General features: G+C 44.2%; 1 protein-coding gene across 3 annotated transcripts in view; it reads right to left on the bottom strand.

Moving 5' to 3' along the window:
* Positions 1-23,908, bottom strand: part of RCC1L (RCC1 like) — a 41,915-nt gene extending 18,007 nt beyond the window's left edge. Inside the window, exons 1-7 of one of the 3 annotated variants that reach the window (XM_082645857.1) lie at positions 23,526-23,907; positions 12,236-12,365; positions 8,032-8,160; positions 7,114-7,180; positions 6,533-6,584; positions 4,768-4,852; positions 2,059-2,240 (exon numbers count right to left, since the gene is read on the bottom strand). In XM_082645857.1, coding sequence (XP_082501983.1) covers positions 2,059-2,240; positions 4,768-4,852; positions 6,533-6,584; positions 7,114-7,180; positions 8,032-8,160; positions 12,236-12,365; positions 23,526-23,840 — 960 coding nt within the window. In that variant the 5' untranslated portion in view covers positions 23,841-23,907. Of the gene's footprint in view, positions 1-2,058; positions 2,241-4,767; positions 4,853-6,532; positions 6,585-7,113; positions 7,181-8,031; positions 8,161-12,235; positions 12,366-23,525 lie in introns of all 3 variants that reach the window. The other 2 variants (XM_082645858.1, XM_082645859.1) reach the window with 2 other exon arrangements.

Below are 23,908 nucleotides of genomic sequence, written 5' to 3'. Positions count from 1 at the left end.
AACGCTCCAGCAAAGAGCCACTGGAAACGCACCACTGTTGTCACTGACAGGATGAGGCTCGGACCACGTAAAGAATCATGGATGCGGTGGGCTGCTTCCAAAACAAATGACCCGTCTGTGCTAGTCACACCATGGCTAATCTGCGCCCTTGTGTGTGGGAGTTAGGCCTAGGGACTTGCTTCTAAAGAACAGAATTCCAGCAAACGTGAGCGGAAGGCATTGCCAAGATGAACTTATGAAGCACTGGCTTCTGTCTCACTGACACGCTCTCTCGCCCTCTTATTGGCTCATTCGGCCGAAGCCACGCTGTGAGCCACCACTTGGAGGAGCCTGCATGGCAAGGAGCCGAGGAAGACTTGGACAACCACTGTGAGCTGGCCAAGCGCCAGCGAGGACCTGGGGCCCCAGGGCCAACAGTCCACGAGAACCTACACCCTGCTGTCAACAACCAGAACGGGCCCGGAGGCAGGGCCTTCCCAAGGTGAACCCCAAGGTGATACCAGCCTTTGAGAGACTCAGAGCCAGAGACCCAGCTAAGCCACCCCTAGGTTCCTGACCCACAGAAACGGTGAGACGATAAATGTGTGTTGTTTTAAGCCGCTACGTGTTGGGGTCCTCTGTCATGCAGCACAGATAATGATGACATGACCCTAGATCTGCCCTCACAGGAAGGCCGTGGGAGACACTGATCTCAGGCCTTGCTATCCGGAAGCCCAGTCCCTCTTCTAAACATTTTATTTGCTGTTTATCTTATGGAAACAATGAATCATTTCAATGACCATGTTTTCGTCTCTGTTTTGGCTACTAGAGAGCTCAGAGACAAATCTGCAGCCACTTCTAGCTACTGTGTCAGACCACAGAGAATGAATTTTTTCATCCAATTAGCTGATCTTTATCCATTTGTGCATATCTCTTTATCTATTAATATATATTTAAAACCCTTCTGTATGTTGTCAGAAGTTTGATGATATTAAGTCCTTATCACTTAGAGATACATGCTGATTTAGGGATATGATGTCTAGGATTTGCTTCAGAATAATGCAGGACAGAGAAGCAGATGGAATTACAGAGGCAACGAGATTGGCCATTAGGTGTATGGGGCTTTTTGGAGAGCAGGGTGGGGAGGGTGAATTAAAATGTTCTGGAATTCGTGGGGACAGTTGCATAACCTTGAGAATATACTAAAAACCACTAAGTCGGGCTTCCCTGGTGGCGCAGTGGTTGAGAGTCCGCCTGCCGATGCAGGGGACACGGGTTCATGCCCCGGTCCGGGAAGATTCCACATGCCGCGGAGAAGCTGGGCCCGTGAGCCATGGCCGCTGAGCCTGTGCATCCGGAGCCTGTGCTCCGCAACGGGAGAGGCCACGACAGTGAGAGGCCCGCGTACCGCAAAAAAAAAAAAAAAAAAAAAAAACCACTAAGTCACACAATTTAAAACAGTAAATTACCTATTTGTTTGAACGGGCCATTAGTTGGTAATTGTTGAACATGGATGATGGATACACAGATTAATTATGCAGTGAGGTCTACCTTTTGCTCACGTTTGGAATTTTCCTTAATAAAATGTTTAAAACCCTACTGTACTGTACTGACGGTGTGACAGGGAGAGGCCACCAGCAGGACTGCCAATGCCCTACTGCATGATCTAGGGCCCACACAGGTGTCTTCATCAAGGTGCACACCTCAGATCTGTATATTTGGGGGTACACACACTAGACGGCAACAAGAGGCCGACTGTAACATCACAGGACCTTATGTAAACAGCCTCACATCCCTTTCAGAACAAGACAGGGCACACAGACATACCTAAACTACTGCTCTAAACCAGGACTATCTCATCGAAGTATTGATAATGATGGCTTTTGCATCTAAGCTTTCTTTCCAGGCTCCAATGAGACTGCCAAGAACTCGGCCCCTTGAAGAGGCAGCCGTAGCACAGGTGAGGCCTACACGGCACTCTATACATCACCCCTTCGTGAAGGATCTCTTCTAAATATCCTTAACACTCTATCTCCAAACCCCCAGCCCCAGGCTGCAGAGGACCTCGTGGGGTCATACCTGTGTGGAGTCCGTGACAGAGGCCAGCTGCAGGTACTCGGAGTTCCCCCACCCGAAGAGGCTGCCATCGACTGACACAGCCAGGCAGCAGTCCCCGTAGGTGGCCACCTGGACAACGTTCACTCCGGCAAGGTCTCCAGCCAGCTTGGTGGGCACGCTGGTGATATTGTAGTGACCCAGACCTGGAACAATGGAAAACTGTGTTACTTACTTCTAATTGTTTATTCTTTTAACAAACACTTGCATTGACCTACTATGTGTCAAACACAGTTTTAAGCACTTTGCAAACATCAACTCAAAATCCTAATCTGTTATTCTACATGCTGTACAACTTCCTTCTCCACGTTCTCTCAGAAGACGAAAAACCATCATAGTAATTGTTTACTTTTAAAACCCTTGATGGGACTTCCCTGGTCTTCCAGTGGTTAAGACTCTGCGCTCCCAATTCAGGGAGCTGGGGTTCGATCCCTGGTCCGGGAACTAAGATGCCACATGCCACAACTAAAAGATCCTGTGTGCAGCAACGAAGATCCCTCATGCCGCAACTAAGACCCGGCACAGCCAAAATAAATAAATAAATAGAATTTCAATAAATAAACAAACAAACAAACAAACAAATAAAACCCTTGATATTTTCTAAGTCTGATTCAAGTTACATACCTTTTCAGGATGAAACACCAAAACACAATGAACCTATCAGACCTTGTATATTACATGCAGGCACACCTCGTTCTATTGCACTTCACAGATACTGCATTTTTTACAAATTGAAGGTTTGTGGCAACCCTATATTGTCAAATGATGGTTGGCACTTAGGGGGCAGTATTTTTTAATTAAGATACGTACATTTTTTAGACATAATGCTATTGCACACTTAATAGACTACAGTGTAGTGTAAACATAACTTCCATATGCACTGGGAAACCAAAGTTACAACAAGCAATTCCTAATGCACTGCTGGGCTTGCTAGAACATAAAAGAAATCTCTAAGAGCCCATCCCACCTCAGCCTCCCACCCCACACCATCCCCCAACTACAACAAATCAAAACTGTCAAACTGGTGTGGTACGCAGTGACCAGAGGAAAAGACGGGGCTTGCCTGGAGGACAAATGTCACCATCAGCACTGCAATGGAGAGTAACCCCTGGGCAGCAGACCAAGGTAGAACCCTGAATCACAGACTCATGCTTGTACCAGGCTTTCTCAAAGGGGCCCAAAGCAGTGTCAGACTGGCAGCACCCCTCAGCAACAGTCAAAAGCCTGTTATTATGTACTCCGTATATAATAAAAAAGATTTTTAAAAAGTAATTCAAAATGTTGAAGGGTTATGAAAGAAATAGGATGCTGAGATAGAAACTGCTTTAGACAGAATGGTCGGGGGAGCCTTCATTGAAGAGACAACCTCAAGCTGAGGCCTACAGGATGAAAAGGAGAGCACAAAAGAGCATTCTAGGCTACGGGAACAGCATGTGCAAAGGCACGGTGGCAGCACAGAGGAGGACAGGCTTCAGAATGGGCTGCAGGGGGCTCGTGGGGCTGGACTCAGAGCCTGGCAAGCAAGGGCAGTGAGGCCATGGGACAGTGGAGCTTCTGGAATGGCACCAGGAAACTGTTAACCACAGTTATCTCCAGCAAGTGAGACTTTCACTTTTCACCATATTCCTTGGTCTATGCTGTCAAAATGTATCAACAATTTCATTCTTTTCATGAAAAGCTGATTTTTAAAAGTTACCCACACCAAGATTTTAGAAAATAAAAAGAAGCTTCCACTTTATAGATTAAAAAAAGGCACATTTCAAAAACTGGCATTGTAATTAAATTAGGACACTTAAATTGACAATACTCACTGCTAGAGAGGTTATGATTAAATTGATACATCTATACATTGCTGATGGCAATATAAACTAGTAAAACTTTTGGAAAGCAATTTAACAACACATTCTGAAAACAATAAAAATATTCTAATCCTTTGACCCACTCCTGGGAATTTATCTAGGGCAACACTCCAAATGAAAGGAAAAGCTAGATGTCTATACATGACAAATGTCCTATCTCCAATGGCTACTGCACCCCCCAAAAAGTAAGCCTCCTGACAACAGGGTAATGAGTAATCACCTGATAAAATGATTAACTCACCTTATGGTACATTAGTTTGATGCTGTACCATACAAATATTAAAAACTGCAACTGAAAATTATACCAACATGGAAAAATGTTTCATGTAAATTTAATGATAAAACAAGCATATAAAATCACACCTCTGCTATGATTACCATAAAAGATGTTCACATATGAACAAGGACTTGGGAGAAAACATGAGTCAAGGAACAAAGATGATGTGATATGGTAGCAGGGTTATAGAGGATTTACACAAGATTTAAATCTTAAATTTAAGGTCCTCCCTTCAGACAAATATCAAACACAGAAAAATAAAATATACAAGGATGATAAAGCTTATCCCTCATTCCTCCCTCCCTTAATCACATTCTTCTCAAATGAGTTAAAATCGAGCTCCCTTTAGGTGGCATTTGTCTCTTAAAAGACTCAGACTTGTTGCAGGACTCTCCAATCCGGGGGAGCCAGGGGTGAGGGGGATGGGAGGGGACACAACAGAACAGCATTCCCAGGAAGTGACAGGAGAGGGAAGAGTCAGATGAAGGCAGCTGCACCATCCCACAGGGAGGGGGGCGGGGGTGGAAGGGACGCTACCTGTTTGCCCATCCGCGCCCCATCCACAAGAATACACTTCTCCTTTATCCGTCAGGAACAGACTATGGTCCTGACCGCAGGCGACCTATCACACAAACAGAGGTGAGGTTGGTGAGAAGGAATCCTTAGAAGCCGGTGTCCTGGTCCAAGTGCCCAAAGCCGGGCACCACTCCCCACCGCTCCTGAGTGCCAAGGGGGCTGGGCCGGTAGGCTGTCCTGCTCTGCTCTGCATCTGACTCTCATTCCAGTGCAGCCCAGCTTGTGTCTCCTACTCCCCTGAAACTGCTCTTGCTAAAAAAAAAGAACAGCGTCAGGTGTCCTAAGGAGCGAAGCCGGGAGCTCCCCCACCCGACTCCCTCCTCCATAAGCCTCTCTCCCACACCCCACAACAGTGTCCCGTCTTTGTCACTAGCTCAGTCTCCACTTTGGACCCTACAGGGCTGGAATCCTCCTCTGAGGTCTGCCCTCTGCCCTCCTCACTCTGCATGCTTCCTGGGAGATGGCACCCACCCCCACGGCTTCTGCTGCAACCGCCATGCGGTCATCTCCAGTCTCAACCACTCTGCTGAGTCCCAGACCTACTTTGCTAACTGCCTAATGAAAAGCACCATTTAGCAAACATTCCTTATGCCAGGCACTGTGCTAAGTCAATGACCAAGGCAACCCAGTAAGAAACCGAATCTCAGAGAAGTTTGGTAACTTGCCCCAAGTCACCCAGTTAACATGTGGACAAGCAGGGACTTGAACTCGCATCAAGGTGGCTCTGAAGCCTGGGCAAGATGCACACTCCACTCCACTGCCACCTTGAAAACAAATTCCCTCTCCACCTCCTCCTCACCTCCCCCGCTCCGGGACTCTGCCTCCCGGGGCCAAGAACATCAGCGCCACCCATCTGCCTGTGGAGTCGCACTTGGCTCCTTCTAGCTCCCTCCCTGCCCATCTAATCAAGCCTCAAATCTGGTCAATTCTCCTTACGTCTCCTCACCTGTCCCTTCTCCCCAGTTTCCCATCTGGACTTCACCTCCTCCCTCAACTTTAACATGGCCAAAGTTATCTTCTTAAACAGATCGTGACTTGGCTGTTACTCACCCTGCTCAGAACCTTTGGCAGCCCCTGACCACCAACAGGACGAAGTCTAAGCTCCTTAATGAGGTGTACAAGACCCTGCATCGTCCCCTCTCAACCCGTCTTGCAGCCGGCTCCACCCCGCCCCACCGCAGGACGGCACGCACACTCCAGCCACACTGCCTGCTCTCGGCACCATCGAGCCTTCAGGCTGCTCCTTCTGCCATAAAACCTTTCCTACCGCCCGCCCCGGCCCAGCTGGTCCGTTCCTCGGCTACCTCCTCCATGACGCTGTCTCTCCTTCCAGTCCACGCCTGGTAGACATAACTATTCTCCTTCTGGTGCTTTCAGAAGTGCTTTCGGTAGACACTCATTTACATATTTAAGCATTTAAGTATCTACCGTATGCCAGGCACTGTACCCAAGCATGGGTACAAGATAAAGCAGCCTGGGATACACACAGCCTTAATATAGTCTGAGACAGCTAGTTTTTATAACCTGCCCCCCCCAATTTTTACTAAACTTTGTATCCCCACAAGCTAGCGTAAATCCTGGCCTATAGTAGGCAGGCAATATTTACTAAAATAATTTATTAATTCAGAAAATCCCCCTAACAATTTGCCATCACCTCACCCAACTTTCACCCTTTCAAAATCACCCCCTAGGGCGGGATCAGTGGTTCTCAGCCCACGTCTCTTACCTGGACCACCTGTCCATCGAAGTCCTGCATCCTATGGACTTTGTGACTTTCGCTACAGCCAGGAGCAATTTGGGGAGAACCAAAAGATATGGTCATGATAAGTACTGTGCGATTCTGGCCCCTTCCGTCACCCCAACTAGCAGCCTCCCCACACACATAGCAACGTTAGGTCAAATATAAGGAAGAGGTAGGTCTGGGCATGAAAGGAAAATGAAACAAAATCCTTTGGTGATTTTAATATGCTGCAGATTTCTGACTGGCATTTAGACCTACCAGCCTAATGTGAGGAACTAGAGGGAAATTTTTTTAAAGACTAGAGGAGTTTTAAGTTGATCAATTTGGTGAAAATAACAAACAAAATCAAAGAAGTTCCACGCATCACAGTCAATGCTCACACGCCCTCCCTCCCACCTGCACCGGAAAGCTACTCTCCACAGCCTTCCAGTGGGTTCTCACTGCCCCTCTCCAGCATGAGGAACCTCGAGTTTTACTGCTCTGTGGGTCTATCACATCATAATCACTCAGGGGGTGTTTAATGCTTGACACAATTTGAGGAAGGGGTAGTCCTTTCGGGAACTCACCTGTAAACTTCATTTTCGACCACTTTTCTTCCACACTGCCCGTAAGAATTGTTCCCCATGCTGAAGACTAAAGGATAACACCGCCAATTAAATCAGCTCTGCAGGTTCATGGAATCCTCAAATGTCAGGACTGGAAGGGGGTCTCAAAAGTGGTCCTAGTCCGACCACTCACCCTAGCTGCCCCTTGGCTTCCTTCTCCAACATTCCCAGCCTCTGCAGGCACCCCCCACAGGTGTGCTGGGGTCCAGGCTGGCTGCGAAGGCCTGGGCCACTGTTGCCGTGCCTTCCGTCTCCCCGCCCGGGCCCTGGTTGCGCTTCTCAGGAATTGCACAGTGTGAGGCGAGCACACTCCGTGACAGGCCTCAGCAGCCCCATTCCCTGCACCTGTCACTAGGCTGCCCTCAATGCCCAGCCCCCTCTTGAAAGGAGGGGCTAACACCACCTTCGCCTTTTCCTACAAAGCACACTTAGCCAAAAAAAATGAAATTTGAAAACGTCAGTCAAGTTGACCTTCCCCTGGAAACAACCGCTCTTGTGGAGAGAGCCAGGGTGAGCCAGGAGCCTGGACCGTGGAAGCCCCCCACCTGGAAGCAGTGTGAGCAAACAGGCTGCTTCAGTACAAGGGAGAAAGCCGTCTACACACACGGTCGGCTTGGTGGCTCCATGGCTAAGGAGCAGGGGGCCAAAATAAGGCTGCCTGCTGTGCGCCGTCACACTTATAAATACCTGAGATTTTCCAAGAACCACAGAGGGCAGAGAACACGGAAGAGTTAGCAAGGGCTGCCCAACACGGCTCTCCTGAAACCATCCTACTGACTTGCTTGGGAAATGCCAACAGCTTCACTAACTAGATGTGGCTCAACTGAACGAGCCGCTTCAGGCCCAACAGCGGAAAAGCGGTCCCCACTCTCCCATCACCTCCTTCGCTGTCTGTCAGAACGAGAGAGTGGGCTCTGCCGCAGGAGACTTGCAGCACCCGCGTCTCTTGAGGTCTGTCCAGTGGCAGTGGGACGGGTGAGGGCTCCAAAACATACTCATATCCCCTCGCTGAAACGAAAAGGACAAGGTGCACATACATTACACTGCCTGAGAGACTACACTAGTGACAGAGCTAAGACGAGAACTCCAGCCCCACTCCCAGCCCTTGACCTCCATCACATGCCCTTGACCTCCATCACATGCTAGGTTATTGAAAAGCATACTTATTAAAGAAATCTCTTCCCACGTCATTTAACACCTTCTGGATTTTTTTTTTCACAGCCCCTGCAGTGGAAGGGCAGAGTCGCAACCACTGGACCACCAGGAAAGTGCCACCTTCTGGATTTTTAAGGAAAGGAAAAGCATTTTCTTCCTGCAATACCCACTAGAATTTCCAGTAAAGTGAAGAATAGCATATACGGTATGATACCACTTAGATTAAAAGGAAGTAAAAAGAATACATAGATGCATGTGCTTGCATATATATAAAATCTCTCTAGAAGGATATTCTGGAAACTGTTGACACAGGTTGTCTTCAGGGAGAAAAACTGTGTGGCTGGGAGGACAGAGGTGGAAAGCAGACTTTTCTCCATATATTCAACTGTGTCTTTAGGATTCTGAGGTATGCAAGTATGTTATCTATTTAAAAAAGAAAATTTTAATATTTAAATAAGCAAGAAAGGGGGAAGTGTTTTAGAAGGCACTCTAAAGAAGAACATTATTGCTCTTCATAATCCTACTGGAGAAGCCAGAATGGTCTATATAGGGAATTCCTATGGTAGGTTTTAAATGAAGAGCTTTGGAATATTTATAATGGAGGCTGGAGTTAACGAGAAGAACTGCAAATACACTGGTTCTCAACCCACTCCCCACTAATGACCCCTCTCTTTTCTCCTATGAACCTCATGTTTAAAAACATTCTGTCCTGGGGACTTCCCTGGCGTTCCAGCGGTTAAGACTCCGTGCTTCCACTGCAGGGGGCGCAGGTTCGACCCCTGGTTGGGGAACTAAGATCCCTCACGCCGCATGGCACAGCCAAAAAATTTAAAAATTAAAAAAATGAAAATGAAAACATTTTGTCTACCAAATATATGGCCTTATTATTATAGTTGCCTGTTAGTATTTTTAGTGACTGATATAATTTTCAAACAGAGCTTCTGATCAGCATGAAATAACAAATTTATCACAATAAGATGATGTAATTCTAAGCAAAACCAAAGACGCTGAACAATGCTGTTAGTGTATAGAGCCTTATTAGCTGCAAAAATACAGTACTTTAAAATACTAAAACGTTACATCTCCTATTACTATCTTCACTGACCCCCTAAGGGCCTGGGAAGCAGTAAATACATAAATTTAAAGGGAATCTGAAGTGTTACAGCTCCTTTTTAAAATAAATAAATGAATGAATGAATACATAAATAAATAAATAAATAAATAAATGGAATCTGGCTCCACATCCAACTACCAATTGACAGGAAATACAGAGGACAGAGGATCATGTTAAACAGCACCACAGGGATGCATTCAGCAAACTCCAGACTGGAAACTTCTACAGGATAATCAACATGATTTCTTCAATAAATAAATATCAAGGAGAAAAAGACTGACACAAACTCAAAAGTCTTTTAAAAGTCTTATCAACCAGGGCTCCCCTGGTTGCGCAGTGGTTAAGAATCTGCCTGCCAATGCAGGGGACACGGGTTCAAGCCCTGGTCCGGGAAGATCCCACATGCCGCAGAGCAACTAAGCCTGTGCACCACAACTACTGAGTCTGCACTCTGGAGCCCACGAGCCACAACTGCTGAAGCCCGTGTGCCTAGAGCCCATAGTCCACAACAAGGGAAGTCACCACAGTGAGAAGCCCACACACCGCAATGAAGAGTAGCCTCCACTCGCCGCAACCAGAGAAAAGCCCGTGTGCAGCGATGAAGACCCAATGCAGCCAGAAACAATAAATAAATTAAATTAAATAATAAAATAAATAAATTTTTTTAAAAAAGTCTTATCAACCAATTGCAATGTCCAGACCTTATCTGGACCTTGATTCGAATAAATTTTTTAAAATAAAATAAAAACCTAATGACATTCAGGAGACAACTAGCAATTTATAAAACTGGAGGGGAGTTCCCTGGTAGTCTAGTGGTTAGGATTTGGCACTTTCACTGCTGTAGCCCAGGTTCAATCCCTGGTTGGGTAACTGAGATCCTGCAAGCCGCGCAGCACAGCCAAAAAAAGAAAAAAGTTAAAAATAAAATAAAATAAAATAAACACTGGATATCTGATATTAAAAGATTATATTGGGACTTCCCTGGTGGCACAGTGGTTAAGAATCAGCCTGCCAATGCAGGGGACACGGGTTCAAGCCCTGGTTCAGGAAGATCCCACATGCTGCAGAGCAACTAAGCCCGTGCGCCACAACTACTGAGCCCGCGCGCCTAGAGCCTGTGCTCCGCAACAAGAGAAGCCACCACAATGAGAAGCCCTCACACCGTAACGAAGAGTAGTCCCCGCTCACCACAACTAGAGGAAGCCTGTGCGCAGCAACAAAGACCCAACGCAGCCAAAAATAAATACATAAATTTATATAAAAAAAGAAAAAAATGGTCCATGTCAAAAAAATCTTTAAAAAAAAATAAAAAGATTATTTTTTTATTTTTAGGTGTGATAATGATGTTGTGTTTGTTTTTTTAATAGTCCTTAATTTTTTTAGATATGTACTGAAATATTTAAGAAAAAATCAATAATGTTAGGATTTGCTTCAAATTTGTTGAAGGGGACGGTGGGGGAAATGAATAAAACATGACTGGCATGAGTTGATGATTGCTGGAGCTGATGGCAGTACATGGGATGCCTTATACTTTTCTGCCCATTTCTGTATATAATAAAAGGTATAAAAAAATGTAATGTGACGTCTTACACAGCAAACAAAGACTTCAATACTAATTTATAAAATACTGATATAAAATTAAGTGAAAAAAGGCAGAAAACAAAACATATGTGGTAATCAATTACATTTTTAACATATTTGCATATGAATGGGGAACAGGAAAAAAGGGGGGGGAAAAGTCCTGTCCAGTATATTTCTGGGTAATTTCCCCTTTATTTTAAAAAATGTTTCTTATTGTACTTATATTGATGGCTAGCATCTACTTTTTAAAATGTCATTATAAATCATTTCTAACATTTTTACAATTCAAGTTTCAAATATTTGGAATCAAATCTCCATCTTAAAAATGTCACTGAATTTTTTCCCTAGACCATATTCGAGGCACTGTAGAATATTTCAAGTGATCTCCATGCTAGGAAAGAAAGGTCATCTCTTTGGGGCCAAAAAAGAACACCTTTACTGGGACTTCCCTGGTGGCACAGTGGTTAAGACTCCACGCTCCCAATGCAGGGGCCCAGGTTCGATCCCTGGTCAGGGAACTAGATCCCACATGCATGCTGCAACTAAAAGAGTTCACATGCCACAAGGAGCCCTCAACCCGCAAGGAGCCGACCTGCCGCAACTAAGACCCGGCACAACCAAATAAATAAATAAATAAATAAAATAAGTTAAAAAAAAGAGAACACCTTTACTTACCAGCAAATGCCCCTTTGCCTAAAGGTTCAATGTTACTACCAAACAAGCTAAAAAATAACCCCATCGAGATGGTTTCAAACAACATCCCTTTAAAGACTCCATCTATTCTGTTGTTATGGTTTGGTTTATGAAATCATATTCTTAAAAATCAAAGGGTGGGGCTTCCCTGGTGGCACAGTGGTTAAGAATCCGCCTGCCAATGAATGCAGGGGACATGGGTTCAAGCCCTGGTTCGGGAAGATCCCACATGCCGTGGAGCAACTAAGCCCGTGCGCCACAGCTACTGAGCCTGCACTCCAGAGCCCGCAAGCCACAACTCCTGAAGCCCGGGCGCCTAGAGCCCGTGCTCTGCAACATGAGAAGCCACTGCAATGAGAAGCCGTCGCAACTCAACGAAAAGTAGCCCCCACTCACCGCAACTAGAGAAAGCCCTCACACAACAATGAAGACCCAACGCAGCCAAAAATAAATAAATTAAATAAATACATTAAAAAAAAAATCAAAGGGTGCTTTTTCAGACCAATCACAGCAGAGAGAAACCAAGGTAAGAACGCTCACTTTTATCTTTCCGGCTCCTGTGAAATCCAAGCTGAGAATCTTTGTTGAGCCCCATACCCCAAACTTTCGTAACATCCTTGGTTTTAGAGGACAGCAATGTGAATCCATAACCACAGGCAACAGATGAAATCTGAAAAAAAATTCCCATAAAGCATTGACTGATTTGTGACATCAAGTTTTCCCAGCAATAAATGACAGGTTGCTTATCCATTCCAAGAACACATACTATTACTATAGCAACTAACATTTATTGGACGTTTACTATGTGTTAAGGGCTTGATATGTACTATCTCGTTTAATCTTCACAATCACCCAATGGTCTAAGTATCAAATCATCCCCATTCGCCAAGACACAGTCTCACAGAGTAGTTAAGTTGAAGACTACCTCATTTTGAATCTTGGCAAGACCGCAGGGTTTACAACTGGTAGACCCTTACCAGCTGTGTGACCTGAGATAGACTGCTTAACTTCTGTGTCTGTTTCCCTCTATTTAAAACAGAGATAATAACAGTGTCTCTCTTATTGGGTAGCTGTGAGGACTAAATGAGTTAACATAGTTAAAACCCTTAAAGTAGGGACTTCCCTGGTGATCCAGTGGCTAAGACTCAGTGTTCCCAATGCAGAGGGCCCGGGTTCGAGCCCTGGTCAGAGAACTAGATCCCACATGCCGCAACAAAGATCCCACACACTGCAGTGAAGATCCCGCATGCCAAAACTGAGACCCAGTGCAGCCAAATAGATAAATAAATAAATATTTTCTTAAAAAAAACTTAAACAGTACCTGACTTAATGTAAGAACTATATGAAGTATTTATTATTATTGGTGGTGGTAGAAGTAGTATTTGGTAGATAAGGAAATCAAGGCTCCTAGAAGATTAAGTAGCTTGCCTAATACAGTCTCACAGCTAGTAAGTGGAAGCTGTCTGATTGCAGAGTGCATGTTCTTAACCCTTATGCTACACTGTTATACTCTCAAACCACCACTGCCATGAAGAAGAATTAGTATTACAGCTACCGTGAATATAACGCATCAACAGGGCCAGTGTGTTTGCTGGGTGTTTTTACCCACACTGTTATCAATCCCCACATTCACTGATCAGATGAGGAAACTGAGGCTTCAGTGGGGCTGGAAGCAAACCAAAGGCAGCCTGGTTTTAGGGTCAATCCCCTTTCCATAATACCCAGAGTGTCCTGAGGCAGTCCTGGTTTACACCTGATGTCCCAAGGTTCACTCTCAAGCAAATGATGACAAATTACATGGTCACCCTGATGATTCCCCACCATCTCTTGGTTGTTTACAGTTTACCAAAGGCCTATGTAGTCAACCTCAGAGACTACATGTAAATCTAACCTAATCCTCATGAAAATGCCAGCTTTCCACCAATAATGAACAAACGTGTGATTTTTCTTTTTTTTTTTAACTCCAGCATTTCTTTTTTTTTTTAATATTTATTTATTTATTTATGGCTGCATTGGTTCTTTGTTGCTACGCAGACTTTCTTTAGTTGCGGTGAGCGGGGGCTACTCTTCGCTGTGGTGCGCAGGCTTTTCATTGCGGTGGCTTCTCTTGTCGGGGAGCACGGGCTCTAGAGCACGCGGGCTTCAGTATTTGTGGCTTGAGGACTCTAGAGCACAGGCTCAGTAGCTGTGGCGCACGGGCTTAGTTGCTCCGTGGCATGTGGGATCTTCCCAGACCAGGGCTCGAACCCATGTCCCCTGCATTGGCAGGCAGATTCTGAACCACAGCGCCACCAGGGAAGCCCAACTCCAGGATTTCTTGAAGAAAGCCAACTAAATACTTCTTTTAAATTTGATGACTTGTTTAATCAAGTTATCTAAAAGTTATATATCCCTCCTTCTGTCTTGTGACATTTTCCCTCGTAACATTCACATGGAAGGTACATACATGTACACTTGTATTAGGAAAAAAACAAACAAACAAACCAAAAAAACCCCTCAGTTCTCCGGCCTTCTGGAATGGCTCCACCTCCACAGAAATGACCCACTGGGGAGGGAGGAGCCAGCCCCTGACCACACAGCAGGAAACATAAAAAAAGTGAGTCCAAAACTGATGCCCAGCACACTACGATTATTCTCATTTGTTTACTCAACATTCAACAAATATTTAGGAAGCACCTACTGTATTATTAAATCTGCTAATATGTGAAAAGGCTTTGAACAATACCTGACACAGAGTCAGCATTAAGCAATGTTTTTTATAATAATATGCCAGAAGGGGACTTTCCAACTATGGTGGTGTGAAGAGGTTAGTGAATCTCTCCCCAAACAACAAGTATAAAACTGGAGAAAACTGCAAAAAACAAACTCACAACCATTTCAGGGCTCCAGAAGTCAATCAAAGGCAAATAAATCAAGAAGTTACTCATGAAGGGATGCTAGAACTACAGGCAAGAATATCAGGGGTTTGTAGACCTCCTGTCCTGGGCTGCTCCATCTACCCCAGCTCAGGCAGCACAGAAGTTAGAAAAGGGCAGAGCTGGCCATGAAAACTATCAGCTTTGTTACCAGAAAGGACAAACTTAATTTGGGGTAGAGGGTGAAAAGTCATGCTCCACAGCAAACTGAGCAGGAAATAAACAAGGAAGATCCACCACTCAGCGAGCCTGAGGTTGCAATCCTGACTAGGGTAAGAGGGGAGGCAGACCAGCCAGAAATTTAATGGGAAGATCCTAGAAATGAGAGAGCCATGGAAGGCTCTCCACACAAGCATGGCTGACTGGGAAACTGCACATAGGAGCTCCCAGCGGAAAGAAAAGTTGAGGCAGACTTGAGATCAGGCTGAACTCTCAATGTGGTCCCCAAACCACACACAGAATCAAAAGTGAAGGAGAGAAACCTTATAAGCTCAAGGTGTCTGAGCACAGCCTCTGCCCAACTCACTGGCTGACCACAAAGGTATGCAGATAAGGGGCAACCCTGAAGAAACCCGGCTTAAAAAAAAAAAAGGCAGTGCGGGGAGGGGAAGGGAGCTAGGACGGGGAACAAAACAAAAACCCCAAGCAAAGACACTGGTGTCAGTGGCCACGCAGAGCAGGGGAGACTAACTCCCTAAATTACAGAAAAGTTACCCCACCTCCAAAAAAAACAAAAACAAAGAACTCTGATAATATCAGAATCCAAAGTTGTTATATCCAAGAGCCCAGTTTTCAATAAACAAGTACAAGACATGCAAAGAAACAAGAAAGTGTGACCTATATTGAGGGAGGAAAGCAGCCAAGAGTAACTAAGTGGACCAAGATGTTGGATTTGTGAACTATTGTTTGAACTATCGTTCAAAGAATATTTTAAAACCATATTTAAAGAACTAAAGAAAAATATGACAACAATGGCCCAACAAATATGGACTCTGAAAACAGAAATAAAAACATTAAAAGCCTAAATGGAAATTCTAGGGTTGTAAAGTATACTAACCAAATTTTAAAATTCACTATATAGGCTCAACAGCAGATTTGAGATGGCAGAAGAAAGAATCCGTTAAGCTGAAAAAAAAATCAATAGAAATTATTCATTCTGAAGAACAGGGAAAAAAAGAAACACTGGGAAAAAAAAGAACAGTGCCTCAGAGACCTGAAACATAACATCAAGTATATCAACACCTACATAACAAGAGTTCCAAAAGGGCAAGAGAGAAAGAAAGAGGCAGAAAAAAATACTCAAGTAACGGCAGAAAACTTACCAAATTTTATTAAAAAACCCATAAGTCTCATAGATAAAACTTGCTCAACAAATCACAGTTAAACTTTTGAAATACAAAGAGAAATTTTTGAAAGCATCAAAAGAAAATGGATTCATCAAGTACAAGGGAACAACAATAAGATTAACAGTTAACTTCTCATTAGAAACAATGGAGACCAGAGTAGAAGGACACACTCAAAGTGCTGAAGGACAAAAACTGTCAACCAAGAATTCTATATCCAGCAAAACTATCATTTAAAAAAAATATGCAGGGCCTCCCTGGTGGCGCAGTGGTTGAGAGTCTGCCTGCCGATGCAGGGGATACGGGTTCGTGCCCCGGTCTGGGAGGATCCCATATGCCGCGGAGCGGCTGGGCCCGTGAGCCATGGCCGCTGGGCCTGCGCATCCGGAGCCTGTGCTCCGCAACGGGAGAGGCCACAACAGTGAGAGGCCCGCATACCGCAAAAAGAAAAAAAAAAAAAAAAAAAAAAAAAAAAAAAAAAAAAAAATATGCAGATGAAATAAAGACATTCCCAAAGACTGAGAGAATTCACTGCTAGCAGACCTGCTTTAAGAAGTACTAAGAGGGCTTCCCTGGTGGTGCAGTGGTTAAGAATCCACCTGCCAATGCAGGGGGCACGGGTTTGAGCCCTGGTCTGGGAAGATCCCACATGCCACAGAGCAGCTAGGCCCGTGAACCGTGGCCGCTGAGCCTGCGGGTCCGGAGCCTGTGCTCCGCAGCGGGAGAGGCCACAACAGTGAGAGGACCGCGTACCGCAAAAAAAAAAAAAAAAAAAAAAAAGAAAACTGCATAAGGTAATAATTATAAAATTGTACTGTTGGGCTTAAAACGTATAAAGATGTAATATATATCACAATAACCACACAAAGGAGAGAAGAGGAAATGGGGCTATGTTGCAACAAAGTTGCTATAGTCTTTCAGAATTAGGTCACTATTAACCTAAAATAGATTATGATAAATTATATATTATAATCCGAAGACCAACCACTAAAAAAACAAAAACTCAAAAAACATATTAAAACACCTGACAAAGGAATTTAAAGGGTCCAAAAGAAAAATACCTATTTAACACAAAAGAAGGCAGCAAAGGAAAAATCGATAAACAAAAAAGACATACAGAAACAAATAGCAAAATGGCAGATGCAATCCAACCATGTTAGTAATTACATTAAAAGGACATGGTGCTTCCCTGGTGGCGCAGTGGTTAAGAATCCGCCTGCCAATGCAGGGGACACGGGTTCAAGCCCTGGTCCGGGAAGATCCCACATGCCGTGGAGCAACTAAGCCCGTGTGCCATAACTACTGAGCCTGCGCTCTAGAACCCGCGAAGCACAACTACTGAAGCCCATGCGCCTAGAGCCCGTGCTCCCCAACAAGAGAAGCCACCGCAATGAGAAGCCTACACACTGCAACGAAGAGTAGCCCCCGCTCACTGCAACTAGAGAAAGCCCACGTGCAGCAACAAAGACTCAACACAGCCAAAAATAAAAAATAAATTAATTAATTTTAAAAAAAAGGACATGGGGGCTTCCCTGGTGGCGCAGTGGTTGAGAGTCCGCCTGCCGATGCAGGGGACATGGGTTCGTGCCCCGGTCAGGGAAGATCCCACATGCCGTGGAGCGGCTGGGCCCGTGAGCCATGGCCGTTGAGCCTGCGCGTCCGGAGCCTGTGCTCCGCAACGGGGGAGGCCACAATGGTGAGAGGCCCGTGTACCGCAAAAAAAAAAAAAAGGACATGGATCGACAATCAAAAAATAGGCAGAAGCCCTAAACAGACATTTCTCCAAAGAAGACATACAGATGGCCAATGAGCACATGAAAAGATGCTCATCGTCGCTAATTATTAGAGAAATGCAAATTTAAACTATTGATACAATGAGGTCACACTGGTCAGAATGGCAGAATGGCTATCATTAAAGAGTCTACAAATGATAGATGTTGGAGAGGGTGTGGAGAAAAGGGAACCCTCTTATACTGTTGGTGGGAATGTAAATTGGTGCAGCCATTATGGAAAACAGTATGAAGGTTCCTCAAAAAAAACTAAAAATAGAGTTGCCATATGATCCAGCAATCCCACTTCTGGGCATATACCCAGACAAAACTATAATTTGAAAAGATACATGCATCCCTATGTTCACAGCAGCACTATTCACAATAGCCAAGACATGGAAACAACCTAAATGTCCATCAACAAATGAATGGATAAAGAAGATGTGGTAAATATACACAATGGAATATTCTTAACCATAAAAAAGAGTGAAATAATGCCATTTGCAGCAACATGGACAGACCTTGAGATTATCATACTAAGCAAAGTAAGTCAGAAAGAGAAAGACAAATACCATATGATATCACTTATATATGAACTCTAAAATATGACACAAATGAACTTATCTAGGAAAAAGAAACAGACTCACAGACATAGAGAACAGATTTGTTGTTGCCAGTTGGGGGGTTGGGGAGGGAAGGATTGGGAGTTTAGGATTAGTAAATGCAAACTAGTATATACAGGATGAATAAACAACAAGGTCCTACTGTATAGCACAAGGAACTATCTTCAATATCCTGTGATAAACCATAATGGAAAAAAATATGAAAAAGAATATAGGGGCTTCCCTGGTGGCACAGTGGTTAAGAATCCACCTGCCCATGCTGGGGACATGGGTTCGAGCCCTGGTCCAGGAAGATCCCACATGCCACGGAGCAACTAAGCCCATGCGCCACAAATACTGAGCCTGCGCTCTGTAACCCGTGAGCCAAAACTACTGAAGCCCGCGGGCCTAGAGCCCGTGCTCCACAGCAAGAGAAGCCACCGCAGTGAGAAGTCCGCACACCGGGACGAAGAGCAGCCCCTGCTTGACACTAGAGAAAGCCTGCACGCGGCAACGAAGACAAACAACACACCCAAAAATAAACAAAATAAATAACTTTATTTTTTTAAAAAAGGATATATATGTATAACTGAGCCACTTTGTGCTGTACAGCAGTAATTAACACAACATTGTAAATCTACTATAGTTCAATTTAAAAAAAAAAAGGACATGGATTTAGGGACATCAGTGAAAATGGTGGAGCAATAAGAACACTGGCAAACATTCTCAGAAACAATTCTTTCAGAACTCTGGAAATTAACCAAGGACTTAAAGCAATCTGGGGAATATTACTTAAGAAAAGCAGCTGAATCTCAGAACAGCAAGCTTTGCAGCATTTTAACTTGACCTATTCCCATCCACCTCTTCTCAGGTCCTGAAAACCAACAGCTCACAATTATAGTGAAAACCAGCAGTCTGGAAGCCATTGGAGGAGACAAAATGGGATTGGAGAAATTTCAAAGCCCCATTCCCAGGGAATTCTCATTTGATCTATCTAGTGGTTCCCTGTAAGACCCCAAGCACGAGGCTCTATTTATCTGATCTGACCCAGGTATCTATCATCCAGGGTAAACAGCCTTTTCCCCAGGGATGTTTGTTGAAAACTGTCAGAGACCAATGATGAACACTGCAGTTGCCTAGATACTGGTGGATAACAGCTGGAGCAAACAACAGGTTAACCAAGAAGCTATCAACCAACTTGACCTTGACATCTATAGAACACTCCACCCAAACAACAGAATACACATACTTTTCAAACACACATGGAACATTCTCCAGGAGAGACCATATGCTAGGCTATAAAACAAAGTCACAATACATTTAAAAGGACTGAAATTAAAGTATGTTCTATAACCACAACAGAATTAAATTGGATATCAATGAATAAAGAAATTAGGGAAAACATAAATACCTGGAAATTAAGCACTTCCAAATAACTCATGGGTCAAAGAAGTAATCACATAGGAAATCGCAAAATAAGGTGAATAAAGATCAAAATACAACATAACAGAATTTATGGGCTGCAGCTAAACAGTGTTTAAAGAAAAAATTATAGCTATAAACACCTACATTACAAAAGAAGAAAGACCTCAACAATAGCCTAACCTTCCAGCAAAAGAAACTAGAAAAGAAAAGCAAACTAAACCCAAAGCAAGCAGAGGGATAAAATTATAAAAATTCAACTGGAAATCAATGAAACAGAAAACAGGAAAACAATACCAAAAACTGAATTAAACTAAATGTTGGTTCTTTCAAAAGATTAACAAAGCTGACAAATCTTTAGCTAGACTGACCAAGGTAAAAAGAGAGAAAATATAAATTACCAAAATCAGCAATGAAAGAGGGGACATCACCAACCTGCCAACCCTACAGAAATTTAGATTATAAGCGAATACTATCAACAACTTTATGCCAACGAATTAGATAACCGGCACAAAACAAACAAATTCTCAGAAAGACACAAAGTACCAAAGCTGTCTCAAGAAGAAATAAAAAATTTAATATACCTGTAACAAGTTTTTAAATATTGAATTAGTAATAAAAAAAAAACTCTTTCTATAAAGAAAAGCCCAGGTCCAGATGACTTACTTCACTGGTGAACTCTACCAAACATTAAAACAAGAATACCGGGCTTCCCTGGTGGCTCAGTGGTTGAGAGTCTGCCTGCTAATGCAGGGGACACGGGTTCGAGCCCTGGTATGGGAAGATCCCACATGCCACGGAGCGACTGGGCCCGTGAGCCACAACTACTGAGCCTGCGTGTCTGGAGCCTGTGCTCCGCAACAAGAGAGGCCGCGATAGCGAGAGGCCCGCGCACCGCGATGAAGAGTGGTCCCCACTTGCCACACTAGAGAAAGCCCTCGCACAGAAATTAAGACCCAGCACAACCAAAAATAAATTAATTAATTAATTAATTAAAAAAAAAAAAAAAAAAAGAATACCAATTCTTTACAAACCTTTCCAGAAACTCATTTTATGAGGCCAGTAATACCCTGATACCATAAGCAGAGAAGGAGAACATCACAAGAAAAAAACAACAAAGTCCTTAACAAAATATTAGCAACCAAATCCAGCAATGTACAAAAGGGATTATTCACCACAATCGAGTGGAATTTATCCTAGGAATGCAAGGCTGGTTTAATATCCAAAGATCAGTTAATGTAATATATCCAATTAATAGAATAAGAGACAAAAAATACATGATCACAGAAACAGACACAGAAAAAGTGTTTGACAAAAATCTAATCCCTAGTCATGATTTTTTTTAAAAAGAAAAAGAAAAGAAAAACTCTGAACAAAGCAGGACAAAAAGGGAACTTCCTCAACTTGACAAAAGGTATCTATGAAAAACTTATAGCTAATGTCATAATTATAGATGAAAGACTGAATACTATCTCCCTAATATCAGGAACAAGGCAAGGATGTCACTTCAATCCACTGCTACACTGAAGGTTCTATCCAATGCAGTCAGGTAAGAAAAAGAAATCAAAAGTTTCAAATTGGAAATGAAGATGTAAAACCGTCTTTATTCACAAGACAACCAGACAATATGATCCTGTATGTATAAAACCCTAAGGAATACACAAAAATCTATATAACTAATAAGGAAGTTCAGTAAAGTCACAAAATATTAAGTCAATATACAAAAACCAATTGTATTACTATGTAAAAGCAATTAACGCTCCAAAAATGAACTTAAGAATACAATTCTATTCAAAAGAACATCAAAAAGAAAAAAACACTTAGGAATAAATTTAACAAAAGACATGCAAGACTTGCATACTGAAAACTACAAAAACATAGTTGAAAGAAATTAAAGACCCAAGTAAATGGGGAGACATTTCATGTTTATAGATTGAAAGACTTAAAATTACTTAGATGGCACTTGTGCCCAAATTGATCTACAGATTCAGTGTAATCACTACCAAAATCCCAGCAGATAGTTTTGCAGAAATTGACAAGCTAATATTAAAATTTGTATGGAAAAGCAAAAGACCCAGAAGAGCCAAAGCTTAACATCTCCCAATTTAAAAAGCAATTATAGGGGCTTCCCTGGTGGCGCAGTGGTTGAGAGTCTGCCTGCTAATGCAGGGGACACGGGTTCGAGCCCTGGTCTGGAAGGATCCCACATGCCACGGAGCAACTAGGCCCGTGAGCCACAACTACTGAGCCTGCGCGTCTGGAGCCTGTGCTCCGCAACAAGAGAGGCCACGATGGTGAGAGGCCCGCGCACCGCGATGAAGAGTGGCCCCCGCTTGCCACAACTAGAGAAAGCCCTCGCACAGAAACGAAGACCCAACACAGCAAAAATAAATAAATGAAAGTTAATAAATAAATAAATAAATAAAAATTTTAAAAAGCCCAATTATAAAGCTACAGTAATCAAGAGAGTATAATTTTAGCATAAGAATAAACCTATAGATCAATGGAACAGCACTGAGAGTTCAGAAATAAAGCCTTACATTTACCATCAACCGATTTTCACAAAGGTGTCAAGACTATTTAATAAAGGATAGTGTTTTCAACTAGTGATAGGACAATTGGATAGCCACATCCAAAAAGCCCCTTATCCCACACCATACACAAAAATCAATTCAAATGACTGTCTCATAGACATAAATATGAGAACTCAAACTATGAAGTTCCCAGACAAAAACAGAGGAAAACTATCTTTGTGATCTTGGGTTAGGCAAAGATTTCTTAGATATACCAAAAGCATAATCCACAGCAGAAAAACTGATCAACTGAACTTCATTAAAATTAAAAACTTTTTCTCTCCAAATGACACTATTTAAAAAATAAAAAGAAAATCCATGGACTGGCAGAGAACATTTGCACATCATATGTGTGGTAAAGTACCTATATCCAGAATACATAAATAACTCTCACAACTCAATATTAAGAAATCAAAGCCAACTTTTCATTCCTCTGGAGCTTTAATTCCCTGGCTCTCTCTATCTCCCCTTTTAGGGCAAAAGATCATTTGTTATCCTTGACAGAGAAGTCAGAAGCCAAACTGGTCAAATCTGCTTCTTTTTCACCACCCACCAAGACGTCCACAACCACTCCAAGCAAGAACCTATCCTAAACATCCGTTTTTGCTTTTCTGGATGTTAGCTGCCGAGATAAGCCGCCCTCCGGTAGCTGTTCTTTGCTGCATCGTTTCAAATCTGAGTCAACTCAGGGGACTCCTGTACAACCATTCCAGTGTGTTTAGACCTTTCATCCTTCCTCTCATTCCTGTTACTGCTCCAGTTAACATTTTCTTTCCGAATTGTTCACCGACCCCAGCCGGCCCACGCTTTCTCTGACCTTTTGAAGTCGGCTTTCCTAACAGCAGAACTTCTGGGGTCTGATTGGCCCGAAGGCGAATCCCAAAGTACGAACACCTGCCAGCTGGGGGGCCGTGGGCCTGTCTCATAACTTCTCCGAGCCTCCCTTTCCTCCCGCGTAACTGTGGCAACAACCCAAACTCCCGAATGACGCGGGCCGGACGCAACACCTGGCACGTTTCGGCCACTCGGTACATGCTGGCAGCGCCCTAACGCACTCCCCTCCGGCAGCCCGCTCGAGGGTCGTGCTCTCCGAAGTTTGGCCACCCAGCGTCGCCAACCTCTCCGAGAGGGCCGAGTGCCTCGGGAGGCGCGGCCGAGACCGGAGGCCAGCACGGAGGGAGAAATGGAGGGAGCCGAAGTCCTCACCTTTTGGTCCAGCTCCAGGCGGTAGGGCACGGCCTGGATCCTGCGGCGCGGCCGCGAGCCGGCGCGGGGCTGGGGGCCGGAGCCGGGCAGCACGAAGGTGGGCACGCCCAGTGCCCCGGAGAAGCTGAAGCCCCACACGAAAATGCGGTCGGCGCGGGTCGCGCGCTCGCCCACGTACTGGAACACGGGCGCGTCCGCCTCGGCCTCCGCCGTCTCGCGCCGGCTCCGCGAGCGCCCGGCCGCCGTCCAGTGTCCGCGCCACGGCCCCGGCCCGCTCAGCCGGCGCCCCAGGCGAGCTCCCGCCGCCAGCGCCATCCTCCGCTACACGCCTCAGCCGTTCCTGGGCGCCGCCATATTGGCGACCTTTGACCTCCCCCGGCGGA

Source organism: Mesoplodon mirus, assembly GCF_964341445.2.
Source record: "Mesoplodon mirus genome assembly, chromosome: 15".
In the NCBI taxonomy this organism is placed as follows: Eukaryota; Metazoa; Chordata; class Mammalia; order Artiodactyla; family Ziphiidae; genus Mesoplodon; species Mesoplodon mirus.
The sequence above is the reverse complement of the archived record's forward strand: the minus strand, read 5'-3'. Positions and strand labels throughout refer to the sequence as shown.